This window comes from Cricetulus griseus (assembly GCF_003668045.3).
Source record: "Cricetulus griseus strain 17A/GY chromosome 1 unlocalized genomic scaffold, alternate assembly CriGri-PICRH-1.0 chr1_1, whole genome shotgun sequence".
Classification (NCBI taxonomy): Eukaryota; Metazoa; Chordata; class Mammalia; order Rodentia; family Cricetidae; genus Cricetulus; species Cricetulus griseus.
This window is the reverse complement of record NW_023276807.1, coordinates 905148-921934: the sequence shown is the minus strand read 5'-3', so window position 1 is coordinate 921934 and position 16787 is coordinate 905148. Positions and strand designations below refer to the sequence as shown.

Genomic DNA, 16787 nt, shown 5'->3' with positions numbered 1-16787 from the left:
CAGGCCTGACACCTCAGTTGTCAGGATTCTATGTGCTAATGTCTCCAGGCTTCCCAGGATCACCTCTGACCATCCTCATATGCTCAGCAAGTCCATTGAAGAGGACCAGTTCCTGCCAGGCCCAAGCTGGGACCTCTCATCTGCTCAGATGGGGGATGAGAGACATGCTCACCTTGTTGGCTAAGTTGGTGCAAAACTCTTTTAACTACAGCCCTGACCTGGGGGAGCCTTTTGTCATGGAGGACAGCTATTCAAGATACACAGCCATCAACGAAGGTTTCCAATTCCCAACCTCCACCCTCAGGTATACTCTAAGCTGGAATATGGGGGAGCACAGCTGTCCCCTTTCCCATGCCACAAGTGGCAAAGATATGGCAGTGTCCTCTCTCCCTGGTGAGCTCGGTCTCCTCTTCACACTTGTCCCTCTGTAGGGCTGCCACCCTGCTGCTAGAGGTGGCAGGCAGCATTTACATAGCTGTTAAGGGACAGAGTTTGTTGGAAAGGGAGATAAAAAAAGGACATCAAAGGGGGCCCAGTGTGTGTGGAGAGGAGCCTGGGGGCACGGGATTAAATTCTACTCCAGCTGTGTGAGGTGATCAGAAGGTTGATTGGTGGGGCTGTGGTCCCTAAGGTGAGCGGCAGCAGGCTCCCAAGGCCGGGGAGCCAGCAGCTGCTGGCTGGAGACCTCCCCAAGGCTCGGTTTTATGTATCTTCCAGGAGGGGGCTGCACACTGAATCATTCCTAGCCCCCCTGCTGGCTTTCCCCAATTGCTCTTGCTGTCTTGTAGCCTTCCTGCCCCCCGCAGAGGACAGTCCCTTATCAGCCTGCTGCCAGAAGAGACTGCCTGACTCCTAACCTTACCCCCACCCTCAGCATCTGGAAGGGGAGGGCTACCAGGGGTGGTCAGAGCAAGCCCTGCCCTTGCTCCTTGCCACTAAGCCAGTGGAACTGGGTCCATGAGTCTGTTACAGGGGTCTCCTGGTCAAGTGCTAGTCTCAGCTCTTTGTGGAGTGGGGTGTGCTATCATGCACCAGGCCCACCCTCTGCAGACACTGGTTCTTGAGTGCTCCCACAGGAGGGGAACTGGGGACCTGCAACATGAACTGATTGGGTATTCTCCATCCCTCTTCAGTACCTGGTTCCCAGAGTGAGCAAGGTCTCAGTGCACCTCCCTCCCCATGCCCAGGCCTCCTCCAAGGACTGAAGTCTGCAGAGCAGTCCCTTGGCCAAGCACACATGTCCTGTTATGGTGACACAGTGGACTCTTTGCTCGCTGCTGTTGGTTATTGGCAGCGACAGGCTAGTGACCTGGTGTGATGCAGGGGATGAGGCTCAATATCCCTGGAATCTTGGCTTCTCCGTTACAGAAAATGGCTTTCCCTTTATAGACCCCAACAGAATCCCAATCAAGGCTACTATAATGTTCTCTTTTTTTAAAACGTAACCCTAAAAATTGGGGAGTGGCTGTAGCCCACTTTTACCATAAAAATCTAGATTCAGTTCTGAAACTCTTAAAAAGATCTTAGTACGTAAATTCAAGCTCTGGTCACACCATATGAATAAGCCTCCCAACAGGAGTGTTTGTTGAGAGGGAGATAAAAATTCAAAACCCCTTGTTACCATCTCTGATCTAAACACCAATGGCATGTCCTATTTCTGGCCAAGCATGACAATAAAACTCTTCACTTTCAAGGTTCCAACCACTAAACTTCCCTATCAATTTCTACCTCCTGTCCTCACCTTATCCATCTGTGAAGGGGGTCTAGTGGGGCCTGCCCTCTCTGACATATGAACTGTGTCATCTTTCCTGAGACAACTCTTGGGAGCTCCATGGACTGGAAAAAGCCATTTAACTTGTACTGAGACTAGGGATAATGAATTGGGGTACAGAGAGGGTCCCCAGAGTCAGTGCCATGCTCTTTAGAAATGCTGTTCAGAAGTCAGACCTGCCATGGAAGAGTCCTTCAACCACAAATCCAGTGGAAACATTATAGCTTAGTGGCAGCTCAAACCAGGGCTGTGGAGATGTCTCAGTGAGTAAAGTGCTCGCTTTGCAAGCATGAGGTCCTGAGTTCGATCCCCAGCACCTATGTGAAAATGCCAGGCGCAGAATACACCTGTAATACCAACACTAGGGTGGCAGAGACATAGACAGAAGGATTTCTGGGGCTTGCTGGCCAGCCAACCTAGCAGATTTGTTAGCTGAAAGCCAATGAGAAATTCTGTCTGAAAGAACAAGGTGAGGAGAAGGTCCCCTGAGGTTAACCTCTGGCTTCCACATACATGCCTCTCTACACATGCACACATGCACCACAAAGAAACCAAACTCAAAAGCCCTAAGGAGTCAGACCTGAGCCCAGACTCACACATCCCCTTTTTTAGTTTTGCAGTTTCATACAAATGATTTTTCTTCAGTGAGACCTGACTGCCTCATCTGCAGAATGGGGGCAGGATGTGATATCCTGGAAGTTGCCTGGACAGACGTTCAGCCAAGAGAGCCATTTCTGTAGTTCTAGGAGGGCTGTGTTGAGACCTGGACCAGGGATGGGAGGGGCCGACAGAAGAGTACCTGCAATGGGATGTGTGTGTAGCAGGCGGGCGCGTGCAGGGACCATCCACTCCCACCCTCAGCAGGGACTGCTTGGCTCCCTCCTCTTGCTTTCTGTTGAGCTCATCCATGCTATTGAGTGGCAGAAAATCAAAGCTGACAAGTTGTGTTCTTTATCACTCCTTTGTCCGTCCTTCCACTTAATTAATCCCAATCAGACATGGTGAAGTGGCCTTGGCAGGGAGGAGACCCCCCCACCATTTTCCTTAGAGTCAGCTGCTTCTCCCTCCCACCTCTGTACCTAAAAACCACTAGACTTCTGTCCCTGCCTGTCCCAGGCCACTGCCTTGCACCCACTGCACCCAGGAGGGAGTAGAGAATGCCATGGAGGTCACTAACTCTGCCTCCAGCTCTCCTTGGGGGACCACAGAGGTAACTGTCTCCCATGGTCAGGAGTTGGGTCCCACTGCCCTTTCCTGAGTTCTAGGTCTGCCTGGCCTCCAGCAACTCTGAGTCCCCTTCTCTGCCTTGCTTCTGGCTCTCCTATCAACCTAAGACCTGCTTTCCTACTTTGGGGTCTCTGAGCATCCAGGCCTAAAGCTGTGAATGTGTCCTTTCTGGAGCCACCACCCATTGCTGGATGATGGGGAAAGATCTCTTTCCTTGTGCCTCAGTTTCCCAGTCTGTAACATCTTGCATCTTGCCTTAGAGTCTTCTTCTTCTTCTTCTTCTTCTTCTTCTTCTTCTTCTTCTTCTTCTTCTTCTTCTTCTTCTTCTTCTTCTTCTCTCTCTCTCTCTCTCTCTCTCTCTCTCTCTCTCTCTCCCCACCCCTCTGTGTCTCTTTGCCCATCCTTCCTTCACTTCCTGTCTGAAAGTGTAGACACTTAGTGTCACCCCCCCCCCCGAAGTCCACGCACACATTTAACCTCCAATCTCAAAGGAGAATAGATCTTTGGGAGGTGACTGGTGTGTGTCAGTAGAATCTTCCCGAATGGGATGCCAGTTCTTGATGGTACTTAATGAAAGGAACCCCAGAGCCATCCTTGCCCTTTCTGTCACATGACAGAGGATGACTATCTACAAACCAGGAAGGGTCTCTTGCCACATAACCTAATCCTCCATCTCCTTGGTCTTAGATTCTCCTGCCTCCACAAGGAGGCAAGTGAACCCCTTTGTTATTCTAGCCCAGATGGACAAGACTCTCCTCTACTTCTATTTGCCCCCTTTCTCTCCTCCCTGTGCACACTCCCACACCCTGAACTACTCCCCCTGCCCCAGGTTATCCATCGAATTCCACACACGCCTGCACAGATGGGATCAATCCGAGGCTGCCTTGCCTTCAGCTTATCTCTGCTCCAAATGATTGATTTTCCCTCTTTAAGAGTAATTTGCTGGCGAATTCCACGTATTGGAAAGAAGAAGAAGAAGAAAAAAAAGTCCTGTGAAATCTAATTCAATCTGACTGGCAGCTGGCACTTTCCGGGAAGAACTCGAGAGCCGTCATTTTCATCCCGGATGGGTGTAGCGCTGTGGAAGGTGGCAGGTGCTCTTCACCTGTGCAAGCACATTTCCCTGTGCCTCCCACAGCTCTTCTGGGAATCATAATGCACTTACACGGAGACCAGTGGCGGTGTGTTTGAACAGTTCCCATTTTGTACCCCATGGCCAAGTGCATTGTGGGAATCTCTCAAAGCCTAGCTACACACCTGACCTTTAGTCTACTGCCTTGAGGCCTTCCTTCCTTCCTTCCTTCCTTCCTTCCTTCCTTCCTTCCTTCCTTCCTTCCTTCCCTTTCTTTCTTTCTTCCTCCTCCCTCCTCCCTCCCTTCTCTCTCCCTCTCTCTCCTTATTTCTGAGCAGAGTCCACACTCTTGAGACCCAGCACAGCATAGCTCATATGTTCTCTGGATAGTTCATTCCTGGTTCCTCATCGGTGTGGGCTCCTCTCACCTCATCTTTTCTGGGGTGTGTCTGGTGGGACATCTTCAATACTTCATAAACTAACATGCAGTATAATTAACATTTTTGTTCTATGATTCTATGGATAATAATACATGTATGGATTCCTGTCTGACCACTATGCTAAAACAATTTTACCCGCCCCCCAAATCCTGCCCTGTCCCAATTCTTTGTAACCCACCCCCCATGCACTGTGAACTATTGAGCTCCCCAGTGCTGGGATTGAGTACATGCTCCTCCTTGACAGGGAGGCATGCTCCTGCCTCAGAGCTGTGCCCTCAGGCTTTCTTTTGCCTTGAATATCCTTCCACTAAATGTTTTCACTTAAGAGGTCTCTCTTTCAATGCCATCTTAGTAGAGAGAGCTCTCCTAAAAGCCCCTTCCCCTAGATCACCCCCAACATAACTCACTCTGTCTTTCTTTGGAGACAGGATTTTTCTAGTCCCAGCTGGCCTCAAAGTTGCTAACTTGTAAGCTAGCAGAGGGTGGCCTTGAACTTCTGACCCTCCTGATTCCTCCTGTTGTGCCAGGATTGCCAGTGTGCACTACCACTCCGGCTTTTATGCAGCACTGGGGATTGAACCCAGGGCTTCTTATGTGCGAGGCAAGCACTCTACCAACAGAGCTACAAGCCCAGCCCCAACTTCTTTTTCTCCAAGTTTTCTTTTTACTACCTAGTATGCTGTTTTTCCTATTCACTCACTTGTTTTGCATTGCTGGGGATTGAACTCAGGGCCTCACACATCCCAGGCAGTCTCTCTAGCCCAGTGGCATCCCAACACTTAATTTTTTTTTTAATTTAGAGCCAAGATCCTGGTGGACTTAGATTTTCAACTTCCCTGCCTTGCCCATCCCCAGGAGTTGAACAACAGGCACGTACTACCTGCCTACCTAGTTCTTTAGTTGCCCACTTTGGGAGCTGAAGCTGCCCAAGGGGAGCAGCAATGTCAGGTGTTGACATGAGCAACGTGAACGAAAAGGGCAGGCAGGGGAGCATGGGAAAAAGACATCATGTTCTAGAGTGAATGGGCCTCAGAGAACGGGCACCATGATAGCCATGAACCGGGCAACAGACAGTCTCAGGGTGGAGACAAGGTTTGCAAGCCGCTACTGATCCCACTGGCGCTTTCAGAGGACCAAGTGCTGTCTCAGGGGTGTGAATTTTCAGATAAAATGAGTGTTGCTACTTCCCACTGAGTCCTACTCTGGTTTGGGTATGGAGGATCATGGGAAGGGTCTGCCTGGGAAACAGATATAAAGGGAACAATTGCACAGACCCAACATGAAAGATGAACGCCCCGCTGTAGTCCAGGGAACTTGGGTGGGTAATGACAAGGCCCAGGGCCACTCTCTGACACCAGAGCTACCAAACAGGTTTATCACCCCCCCCACTCCCACCAGGCAGGCACCGGTGCAGAGCACATGCTAATTACATTTGCGATGACACTAAGTGAGGAGGCATGTGAGTCACACCGGGCCACCCTCTGGTCCTGAGGGAGGCTGGAGCTTTGCGAGCTGGGAGGAATCACACAGTGGGGATGCAAGGATGCAGCCAAAGCTAGGAAAATCCCAATAATCACAATCGCAGCAAGAAGAGTCTCCACAAAGGCAACTGGGGAGAAATTAATGGGAAACGCAGACGGGGCTGTCCTGATCCCGGGGCGTCCCTTCTAGAGCTGATAGGCATTGGAGGCAACAGATATTTTCCTGGAGAGCCTCAATCTTGGGGGAGGAACCATGACATGTAAGCAGAAGTTGCTGCTTCCGTTTCTCCCTGAACCAGAGGCCTCTCCCCTGCTCCTTCTCATAGCTGTGTGAGAGGCAGGGGACCCTGAAGGCATCATCTCTCACTTCCTTTATATTTTGTAGGGGTGGTCCTGGGGTTAAGTGATTTCCAGCTACATCTTAGTTACTTGCCTAGAAGGGTTGAGGAGGGGGTGGTGAGGCAATGGATAGCCACACACTTACATCCAGAACTGTCAGTAGTACCACTGGCAGCTTGGCCTCATGTCCCTTTTCTGTGTTCCTAGAGTTCGGTTTCTTTCTTTCTTTCTTTCTTTTTTTTTTTTTTTAATGTGGCTTTGACAATTGAATTCAGAGTGGCTGTGGTTACTTTTCAAAGGGGCAAGAATGTGTCCCTACCGTGTCCACCACAAACTACACGTTGGGGAGACACTATACTTACTACAGGGCCCAGAGGAACGGTGGTCTGAGTGACAGACACTCAGCCGAATGTGTGACAGGGGCCAAGACTCTTGGTTCCACCCAGGTGTGCAGAGGCTTGTGGCTCAGAATGCTGACTGGACCCAAAGAGAGAGTCAGCCTTTCCAAGACAAACAAACAAAACAAAACAAAATTACAAACCAGAAAAACCTGGTAGGAGTAGGGCTGGAGGAGGAGTAGAGGGGAGGGGAGAGGAAGGAGGGGGAAAGAGGGGAGGGAGAGAGGTAGTTAGTGGGAAGGTTACAGGTGGTGAAGACAGGGACTTGCTTATCCTCTTTTTATGCTATGGATCTTTCTGGAAGCCTGCTGAAGCCCACAGTTATCCTTAGATTTTCTTTTTTGACAGGATCTCCATTGTCTGGTATATGTAGTCTTGAGGCTCAAACGTAGGGCCTCATGCATGCTAGTCAGGTACTCTACCAACAGAGCCACAATCCTACTCTCTCACAATGCTTTTAATTGTGTAAGATAAACTACAGGGTACACCAAGTCAACTGACTATTTTGAAACAGTTATCCAAGTATTTTTAGAGGGGCCATGCAGTCATATATGTGCTTTGGAAGGTTTTTCTTGAGGTCAAAGTTCACAGACCCTGCATCTAGGTCCATTACAAAAGAGCAGGTGGAACTCACATTAGTGAGAATAAAGGCACAGGCTTTTCTTCATTCCCGGTCTGGGTGCCTTGGCGGGCCAGTGGGCTGCCTGCCCCTGTAGCATAGAAATTCCTGGGCTGGAAGGGAGAGTTCTAAAAGTGACAGTGGAAGCCCATAGCGAGAACACAGCCTTCACAGTGCTGTGTGGGAGGGTGCAGAGGAACATAGCCTGGACAAACCCACTAACAGGAACAAATGGGAAAGCGAACGTAAATAAATACGGGCCGTGCTGCGGCTCTCCGACAGGACTAGAACACATGTGGAATGGAAAATCAGAGAGATGAATAAACATGAGCCTCTGAGATTAGCAGAAGAAGGGACCATCTATGCCCTATTGGTGCCCCCACCCCTCACCCCCTGCAAATTCCTCACCAACCTAGCATTCTGGGATATTCTCCCCGCCATCCTCTTTCCTCCATTACATGGTGGTGATGCCTTTACTTGGGGAGGTGGGTAATTTGGTTTCTTCCCCCACCTTATGCCCCTCAAACAAATTAATCGTGTCATTTGCCCGAAATAAGAACACATTTCTACCAGATGTGTCCCTAGCCACCTATCTGGCACCGGTCCCTTTCCTTCCCCCAGCTCCTCCTGCCAGCCATGAGGAGCTGGGGGGACCCACTGATCTGTGGGGCCAAGTGTTTGAACTGGTTACGCAGGGTGTTCCAGCCCAAACTCTGTGACTGGATGGATTCTTACCCGGGTATTCCCCAGAGGTCCTCCCTCTGCCTCTGGCGGCCCCCTGCCTCTTGTAGAGGGCCCTTGAGAACAGAGGTTCTTGTTTCTCTTTAAGGCCCAGGCAGAGGCTACCCTTCTTTAACTAGATGTGCCCACTCGCTTCTATGCTGCGGCTTCATTGCACCCTCCCAGCAGCAGTGTAGAGGTGGACAGCAGCTGAGTTTGGGGAAGAGGGGTGGGGGAGAACAGGGCAGCCGTATCTCCAAATAAGGAGCCCAGAGTCACAGGTAGGAAATCCAGATTTGAGACCAAGGTCAAATTCCATCCAAACTGTAATCCATTTGCTGTGTGACTTCCCATAACTTCTCTGAATCTTTCTGACAAGGGCAAAAATCACATCCTAGAACTACCTGATGGCTAGGAGGGTTTGTGATGGGGCAGGCCCTGTTCTAAATATATGTGTGAATTCATTTTCCCTCAGAGCAGCTCTGTGAGCTATCTGTGATCACTCTGTGGTCACCCAGAGGCAAAGGGGCAGAGCCAGAGTTGAAAGAGCAACCTTGTTCCTAGAGCCATATTTTGACCTTGAACCTGTTGTGAGGGGGGATGTCCTTGTGCATATATGTTTCTCTAATTGATTGATGATTAAAACACTGTTTGGCCAGTAGAGGCGGGAAGATAGGCGGGGCTAGAAGATGAGGAGGATGCTGGGGAGAGAGGCAGAGGGGGACAAGGAGAGATACCATGTCGTGGAGGAAGGAGTAACAGGTCTGGACCCTTCTCCAGTAAGATAAGACCACGTGGAAATACTTAGATGAAGAAATAGGTTAATAATTAAGTCAGAGCTAGCCAGTAAGAAGCCTCAGCCATCGGTCAACAGTTTAATAATTAATATAGCATCTCTGTGTGTTTATTTGGGGCTAAATGGAGGTGGCAGGACCTGGCTGGAAGAAAACTCCAGTTACACTGTTGGCTCTCCTATCCCACCTGTGCGAAGTACTCTGGACGGCACCAAATGTAGGACAGGGGTTAATTGGGAGGGGGTAGGTAGGGGAGAACCACAGAGGACCCAGGTCCAGCTAAGGTGGGAGAGTAAATGATGTGGGGCACCAGAAGCCTCCATACCCCATCTTCTTCCTGGCTCCTCCCATGAAGGCAGTACTCAGGTTCACAAAGAGGGAGCTAGGTGAGATCTGAGATCTCAAGTTCAAGGCCAACACCAGCTCCATAGTTAGACTGTCTCAAGACAAACTTCTGGGTGTGTCTGAGGTACCCCACCAAAGCTGCTGGCCTCCAAGGAGCCCTCAGCTGAAGGAGAGGCCTGAGGCTGCAGGCTAGCCTACAGAGGATTGCCCTGGAGAAAGCCTGGGCTGGGGGTGAGAGGACACCTCTCTGCTTATCTACCATGGCACCCTCATCGCTCTGGGGGTGGGTGGGGCACTTGAAACTGCAGAGGTGCTGAGAGTGAAGCTGCCACAGCCTTTAATTTGCAGCAGAGATGGGTCCGCACCAAGGCAGACTTCTGGGCTTTTCTGCCTTCATTCTCCCGTTCTCACCCCCACATCAGCATCCCAACCATCTATTTGCATCTCAACTGTCACACAGGACAAAAAGCAGCTGCTGCTGACTCCAGCCCACTGCAGCTCTTTTTTCCCTGCCTTCTGTGAGTTTTCTATAGCCTGGCAAAGGTAAAGAAATCGCCTGGAGACTAATGCTGGGAGTCCTTGGGGATAGCCAGGGCCACTTTCTAGCCCCTGGGTTGTGGGCTATGGCACACTAGAGCCCAAGGCACAGTGATGGGCTCTGCTGAATCTTGGATCTGGGAGGAACTTGAGGTACATCCAGCCTTTCTGAGATAAGCTAACATACTAAGTAGGAACCGCTACCACCACAAAGTTCCCACAGAGGTCACCTGCTTCCTGCTACCCCTTCTGTTTTCATCACCGCCCTCTACTGCCCCATAGTGGTCTGCTGAAGTCAGCCTGCCCAGGGCAGCCTGTGGGACCCAGATCAGAAGAAGCCCATCTTCCAGCTGTGCTTAGCATCTGTGGGGTAGATACTGACCAATGCATGTCTCTATCCACAGAGCTCTGGATAGGGTGTGAGACACTGAAAGCCTGCTCATCAAACCCACTTTGGCTGTGGCGTCTTACATCCTGTAGATCCTGCAACATTCAGACCCACCAAAATCCCACCAGGATTTTGGGAGGCTGGCACACTCATCACTCTGTGACCACAACTGTGAGGACAACCCAAGACTGCCTGTGGCTCTGCAGTGCCTGCGACAAGCGGTCTGACCTCTCTTCCTGCATTCAGATTTGCTCAGTTTGGCCAGAAGGTGGCTTAGCCAGTAGAGATGCTTGCCACCAAAGCTGATGACCTGAGTTCAACTTGGAACTTATATCGTGGAAGGAGAGAACTGACTCCCCAAAATAGACCACTGACTTACAGATGCAGGCCAGCGCACTCCGCTCCCACTAAATAAATAATTATTGAAATAATTTGCTCTGTGAAAAAAAAATTTTTCCCCACAAATCCAAAGTCACCTTGAACCCAGACATCAACGCTGACATACCCAAGAACACAGCAGGGCAGTGGCTTAGACAGCTGCCTGGTTGTGTTAAGAAGTGTGTTTTGTTCCTGATTCTGGATACCATGTTGCAGCCTGTGACTCCTCTTCTAGCCTGTGTGTGTGTGAGTCCTTAGCTTAGGTCACATGCTCTTCCTTGGTACCAGTGCCCTGGCCTTGGATATTTCTCTGGCCAGACCTGAGCCCCTTGGGGTTCTGAGGATAGCAAGAGAGATAGTATGGAACAGCCATGCAGAAGTGAGCCTTGCACCCCTCTCACTGAGGGCTGAGTCTGGCCACTGGTGGAGTCTAACAGAGACAAGAGGGTGGCCTAATGGTGGTGGGGGCACCCTTCTGTACATATGTTTCTCTTATTGGTTGGTGAATAAAACACTGTTTGGCCAATAGCCAGGTAGGAAGGATAGGCAGGGCTACCAGACCAAAGAGAATTTTGGGGAGAGGAAGGCAGAGAGGGTTGAGAAGAGATGCCATACTGCCAAAGGGGTAACATGATGGATTATGGGTAAGCCACAGTCTCGTGGCAATACATTGACTAATAGACATGGGTTAATAATTAAGACAGAGATAGCCAATAAGAAGCCTAAGACATCAGCCAAACAGGAGTATAAATTAATATAAGACTTTGTGTGTTTATTTGGGGCTAATCGGCTGCGGGACCAGGCAGGACAGAAACTTCCACTACATAATGGCCTTAGAGTCTCTGGGTTGCCTGTCCTTGTTAGTCCTCTCTGTTTGTCACTGGGTCTTGCAAGAGCAGAACCCTGAGTGGAGGCAAGTCCTTTACTCTCAGACACATGGCCACCTCTGTGGAGAAAGATATAGAGCCCAGGGATGGCCCCTGTTGCCCCAAGTGCCCCTAGACACAGGGCTTGTCACTGGTTATGCTAGGTGGGGTGGTCACTAAAGGTAGGTTGAGATCCAACAACCACCCACCATGCATTAGTTAATCGTCATTGTCAACCTGATAGGATTTACTGAATATATAGGAGAGAGAGTGAGCATTCATGGCTGCTTCCTAGCCACAGACACAATACCGCTTAGTTGCCTTCCTCTTACAGCCATTATGATGGACCCTCAAACTATAAGCTAAAATAGCCCTTCTTTCTTGAGTTGTTTTTTGTCTGTTGTCACAGCAACAGAAAACTAGCCAATACAACATCCTGCAGAGACCCTCAGGGTGAGGGTGACCTTGATGACCCCCCACACACACATCTGGGAGGGTCAGGGCTCTCTGGATTGGGGAGCTGCAGCTTGGGGAACAGTGAGGGTGGCCAGGGTCCTCATGGCAGGCTTAGGAACAAGTCCTGCGAATCCTCCTTCTTCCTGTGCTGGGATCACATCCTCTGAGACAGACATGGGTTTCACTGTTTCTCCATGTTCTGAAGCCCTCAGGCAGTAAGGTGGGGACCTGAGACTCACTCTGATCAGCCAGTGGCAAGCAGGACCAGGCCATTCTGGGATTCAGTGTAGAGGAGTTGGTCTTTGCCCTTCAGCCGTCCCTCACCCCCCTGCACCTGTCTAAGAATACTGATTGAGTTCTCTAATGGCCACCCAGAGAGAAACTCCCAGCTGGTAACCTGTCAGAATGAGCTTGTGCCTTAGAGCTAACTTGTTACCACAGCAGAGTTAGACAGATACAGCCTCATTCTTTCTTGTTAAACACACAAACAGGGGAGGCTCTGATAGGATCATTAATGGCCCCCTAGGCCACAGAGCTAGTCAATGGGGGGGCTTGCCCTTGGGTCCCCTGGGCACAGAGCCTGTGCTGCCTCCAAGACCAAGTTCAAGCATCCTGCCTGAGTCCCAGCTCTATACCCCAGCCCAAACCTTGCATAGTCTGTGTGGGTCACAACCTGCTCTGCTGTCTGTTTGCAAGTTCTTACCTCAGGGCCTCTATGCGGCACTAGTCTTCTTGCATGCCTTAGCTTAGTTCAAGACCCTTCTCCCCAGAGAGCCTTCTTGATCCTCTAGCTGAGGGAACCCTCTCTTTAGCTGATCACTCATAGCTTATGATCCATGGGCCTTGGGCCTTGGATGCTACATAGGTAGAGGTTTTTTTGTCCCTTAGGTATCACTATTCCCCAGAAACCTAGAAAGGACTTCATTCTGAGGTTCTCATGCACACACACACACACACACACACACACACACACTGTTGTGGGGGTGCATTGTGGACACTCCAGGCGTACTAGATGAACCACTAGAATGTGAGAAAACGCTAGAACTGCTTTTAAGCATCCTTAAGCAACAGGAGTTGGCAAGATGAGCGATACAGGACCCCGTATGAGAAAGGGGTAACTATTATACCAAAAGCAGGAGTCATCCTGCTTGTTGATATATATTTTGGGGGAGAGGCAGGGTCTCATGTAGCCCAGGCTGGCCTTGAACTCACTGTGTAGTCAAGAATGACCTCTGACCTTTTGATCTACCCTCTTCTACTTCCTGACTCCTAGGATTATGGGCTAGACACAGCACTTGGGCACTTGTGCATGCTAGGCCAGCATTCTACCAGCTGGGCTGCATCTCTAAGCCAGCCCTACTTTTACAAAGGCTTATACTTTTGTTGCAGCCACACTATTGGCCACTTGGAATGGGTACCCTTTATACTTGTTCACAGTAAACAGTAGATGCTCAATATGTACTTCACTTCTCTCAGATAATTAGCATGGTGACTCAGCAGGAGATGGAGGTGAGTACACACACACACACACACACACACACACACACACAGTGGATCTGGATACCCACATGGCTTGGTTCTGGCAAGTGTATCTAGCTGGGAATAGCCAACGGGAGTTGGTGAGATGAGGGAGACGGGACGTCACGTGGGAAAAGTGTAACTATGACAGCAAAAGCACGAGTTAGCCTTTATACAGCCTCTCTACCCTAGGTACGAGTATCCCAGGCAGGACACAAGGCGGCATAGTGTGGGGTGCACACTTCAGGTTGATTTCTGTTTGGAAAAATGGCTATTTTAATGTATGTGTTGTAATGACCTTCTTGAATCAGTCCAGTGGCTATGGATACATACATATACCGTACCCGCTCTGTGTGTGTAGTCACACATTGGAAGTGTCCTCACGGGTGCTTTCCCAGGGTGCAGATGACAGCCTATAACAGGGTAGAGACTACCACACAGCAGGGGAGGGCACACAGTAATGGCTGTTTCTATTTTCCCACTGAGGACCCAGAATCCCAGAGACTCCTGATACCCATCCTGGTGCTGCACAAACCAGTCACAGCAGTGAATGCAGATGGGCCATGTACTCCAGCAACTCACCTCATCCTTATCCACCACCTGGATGAAGAGAGGGAGGGCAAAGCCGACCTGCGCCAGCTCAGTGATGGCCACACTGTACTCAGAGCTGTTGAACTCTGGGGCGTTATCATTGATGTCAATAACCAGGATGTTAAAGGTTGTGGTGACTGTGGCATCTGACGGGGTCCGATCATCATTCAGTTCCGTGCCCTGCAGACAGAGGAAGGCATCCACAGTCATAAAAGCAGCTATTACCCATCCAGGATGTTCTCTAGATCATGCGTATCAATGCGAGTTACCCCATTAAATCCCCACCTCAGGAAGATGGTGCTGTCTTCTGCATTCCGTGTTACAGGTGAGGACAGTGAGGCACAGAGACGTGAGGTAATTTGTACCAGGAAGAATGACCTGAGTAGGTCTCAAACTCTGGCAATGGGATTCTGGAACCTTCTAGGAAGTGGGCAGGAGGAACAGATAGATTTCACACCCACTGAGGGGTGCAAGGAGAGGCCACTCGGCTCGGCAAATGGTAGAATCAGGGCTTCTGCTTTGCCATACTGACAGATCAAGACTTCCCTGAGACCCCGCTGTGGTCCTAACATCACCAGGCCAGGGAAGGTCTGAGTCAGAGCCAGAAAGGATCTAAATGTCTGGGTGTTTAGAGCCCCACATCCCAAAACACTCATTTCCCAGTTCTGACTCCAGACACTCTGAGGGAGATCTGGGTAGTGTCTGCTACCAAAGCCCAGAGATAAAAGTGCCCAGCCCAACCGGCATGTTCACCGAACATTTTGTATAATGGTGGGAATGCTGAACTCAGGGGCCCTAGGTGAAGTGATGGTGGTGCTGGGTGGTGGGATGGGCTCTCTTCGCAGGAGAAGACCCCTTGGCCTCCTTGGGAGGAAGCAAAATATGAAGAAGGCCTGGGGCTGAGTGTACATGTGGCAGACTCATCCCTGAACCCAGGAGAGGTGAAGGAGCTGGTAAATCATGAGAGCCAAGAGCTCCATAGCTGCCTTGGGACTTCTCAAGGCCAGGGCTCCACCCTCCACCTTTCTCAAGACCTTTTGCCTATCTTGGTCCCTTCCCCCATTGCTATATGCCTGGGGCTTGGCAGCCCCTTGTACCTACCCACCCCCCAGGATCCATTCCCTAAATAGCCTTCCCAGGGAACGGCTCAGCAAGCCATTGATTTCAATTAAAACTGGCCATGAGTGGCAGGTAGCTGCAAGGGACAGTACTGGCACCTTTTCCATACCTTCCAGGTAGGGACCCCAAGCTCCTATCTCTTCTTCTACAGCCTACTGTTTGCTAAGCTGGGGAGCATCATCCCTAGAAGGGAAATAGAAGCTGCAGCCAGTGCAGGCATTGTAGTGTGTGTGAAGTGCCAGGTAGACTTGCATTTATGACCCTGGTCCCCTCCAGACTGTCCTTCAAGCTGCTAGGGATGGCCTCAACCTCCACAATCTAGGAAGTGTGGTATCCACCCAGTGGGCCTCACCTTCACTGTCAGGATGAAGCCGTGACTGTACAGAGGGTTCTCCCGGTCCAGCAGGCCATTCAGGGTGAGAGCTCCACTGATGTAGTCCAGGGCAAAGATGCTGTTGGTATTTCCTGCAAGAAAGAAGCCCAGAGCCATGATGGGCCTGCATAGGGGTAGTAGAGTCAAGGCATACACTCCTCCACAGGGGACAAACTTGGTAGACTCTGGCAAGGGTAGACAGCCTTGAATTACAGATTACAATGCCCTTCCCGAGTTCCACCTAGCCCTCTCTGAGCCAGTGGAAAAAGTCTCCTTTTAGTGCTGGCAAATTTTAACACCAAATCTTATTTTTCTTTAAAAAAATTTGTTTTGAGGCACGGTCTCAGGTGTCCTAGGTTGACCTTGAATTCCTTTTGTAGCTAAAGAAGACCTTGAATTTCTGATGTCCTGCTTCCAACTCTGGAGTGCCAGATTGCCAGGTGTGCTGCAACTGGTTTTTGCAGTGCTGGGGATCAATGACTGGATTCTTGCATGCTAGGCAAGCACTCTAACTGGGTTACATCAGGCCTTGTTTTCCTTTAGAACAGCCTTCCAAAGGGGGCAGAATCCAGGCAGGACATGGTAGACACAGCAGGTTCTTTGGGGCTTATTTTTCATTTACATTATTATTATTATTATTATTATTATTATTATTATTATTATTATTATTATTAATTTATTTATTCCGTGTGTATAGGCACACAGGCCATGGTGTACATGTGGAAGTCAGAGGACAATTTCATGCAGTCATTTCTTTCTATCTTTACATGGGTTCTGGGGATCGAACTCAGCTAGTTGAGCTTGGTAGGCAAGAGCCTTTACCCGTTGAGCCACCTCATTGGCCTGCTTTGTGCTTATTTTATGGTTCTATTCTAGTCTATTCATTTTATCCTGATTTTCTATGGCAATGGTACAAGGGTTTCAATTTTTAAAAATGATGAATATGTTAAAACATAATTCAATTTTAAAGAATATTCTAAGTACTTACTAAATTAGAGACACTTATTTAAACTACTCACAAAAATTATACATGAGCAACTCTGGCCTCCTGCCGAGGCCCTGAAGCCTCTATTCCTCCCCTGCAACCAGGCTTCCTGCTTCTGTGTTTCTGCACTGTGATCCCACACACACCGAAGCTTCCTTGGGCTCTGCACGTGCTCCTTCCTACCCTGGGTTCTCATTCCCTGGCTTCCTCTCTACCTTCATCTCCCATCCTCCCTACCCAGTCATCCTCACCTGCCCTTTCTCCTCCAGCAGGGACATGGTGATGGTCCAGCCTACTCTCTCTGCCCCATAGGCAATGGTCCCTCTTTTGACTTCTCTGCATGACTCTCCTCTGCCTGCCCAGCCAATAA

The 16787-nt window shown here is 49.9% G+C and overlaps 1 protein-coding gene across 6 annotated transcripts in view; it reads right to left on the bottom strand.

Annotated features, from left to right (window-relative positions):
- Positions 1-16787, bottom strand: part of Cdh23 (cadherin related 23) — a 332359-nt gene that overhangs the window by 158727 nt on the left and 156845 nt on the right. For 5 of the 6 annotated variants that reach the window (XM_027388310.2, XM_027388311.2, XM_035452204.1 and 2 more), the window contains exons 9-10: positions 15412-15524; positions 13932-14120 (exon numbers count right to left, since the gene is read on the bottom strand). In XM_027388310.2, the coding sequence (XP_027244111.1) occupies positions 13932-14120; positions 15412-15524 (302 nt within the window). Of the gene's footprint in view, positions 1-11805; positions 11812-13931; positions 14121-15411; positions 15525-16787 lie in introns of all 6 variants that reach the window. The other variant, XM_035452205.1, reaches the window with a different exon arrangement.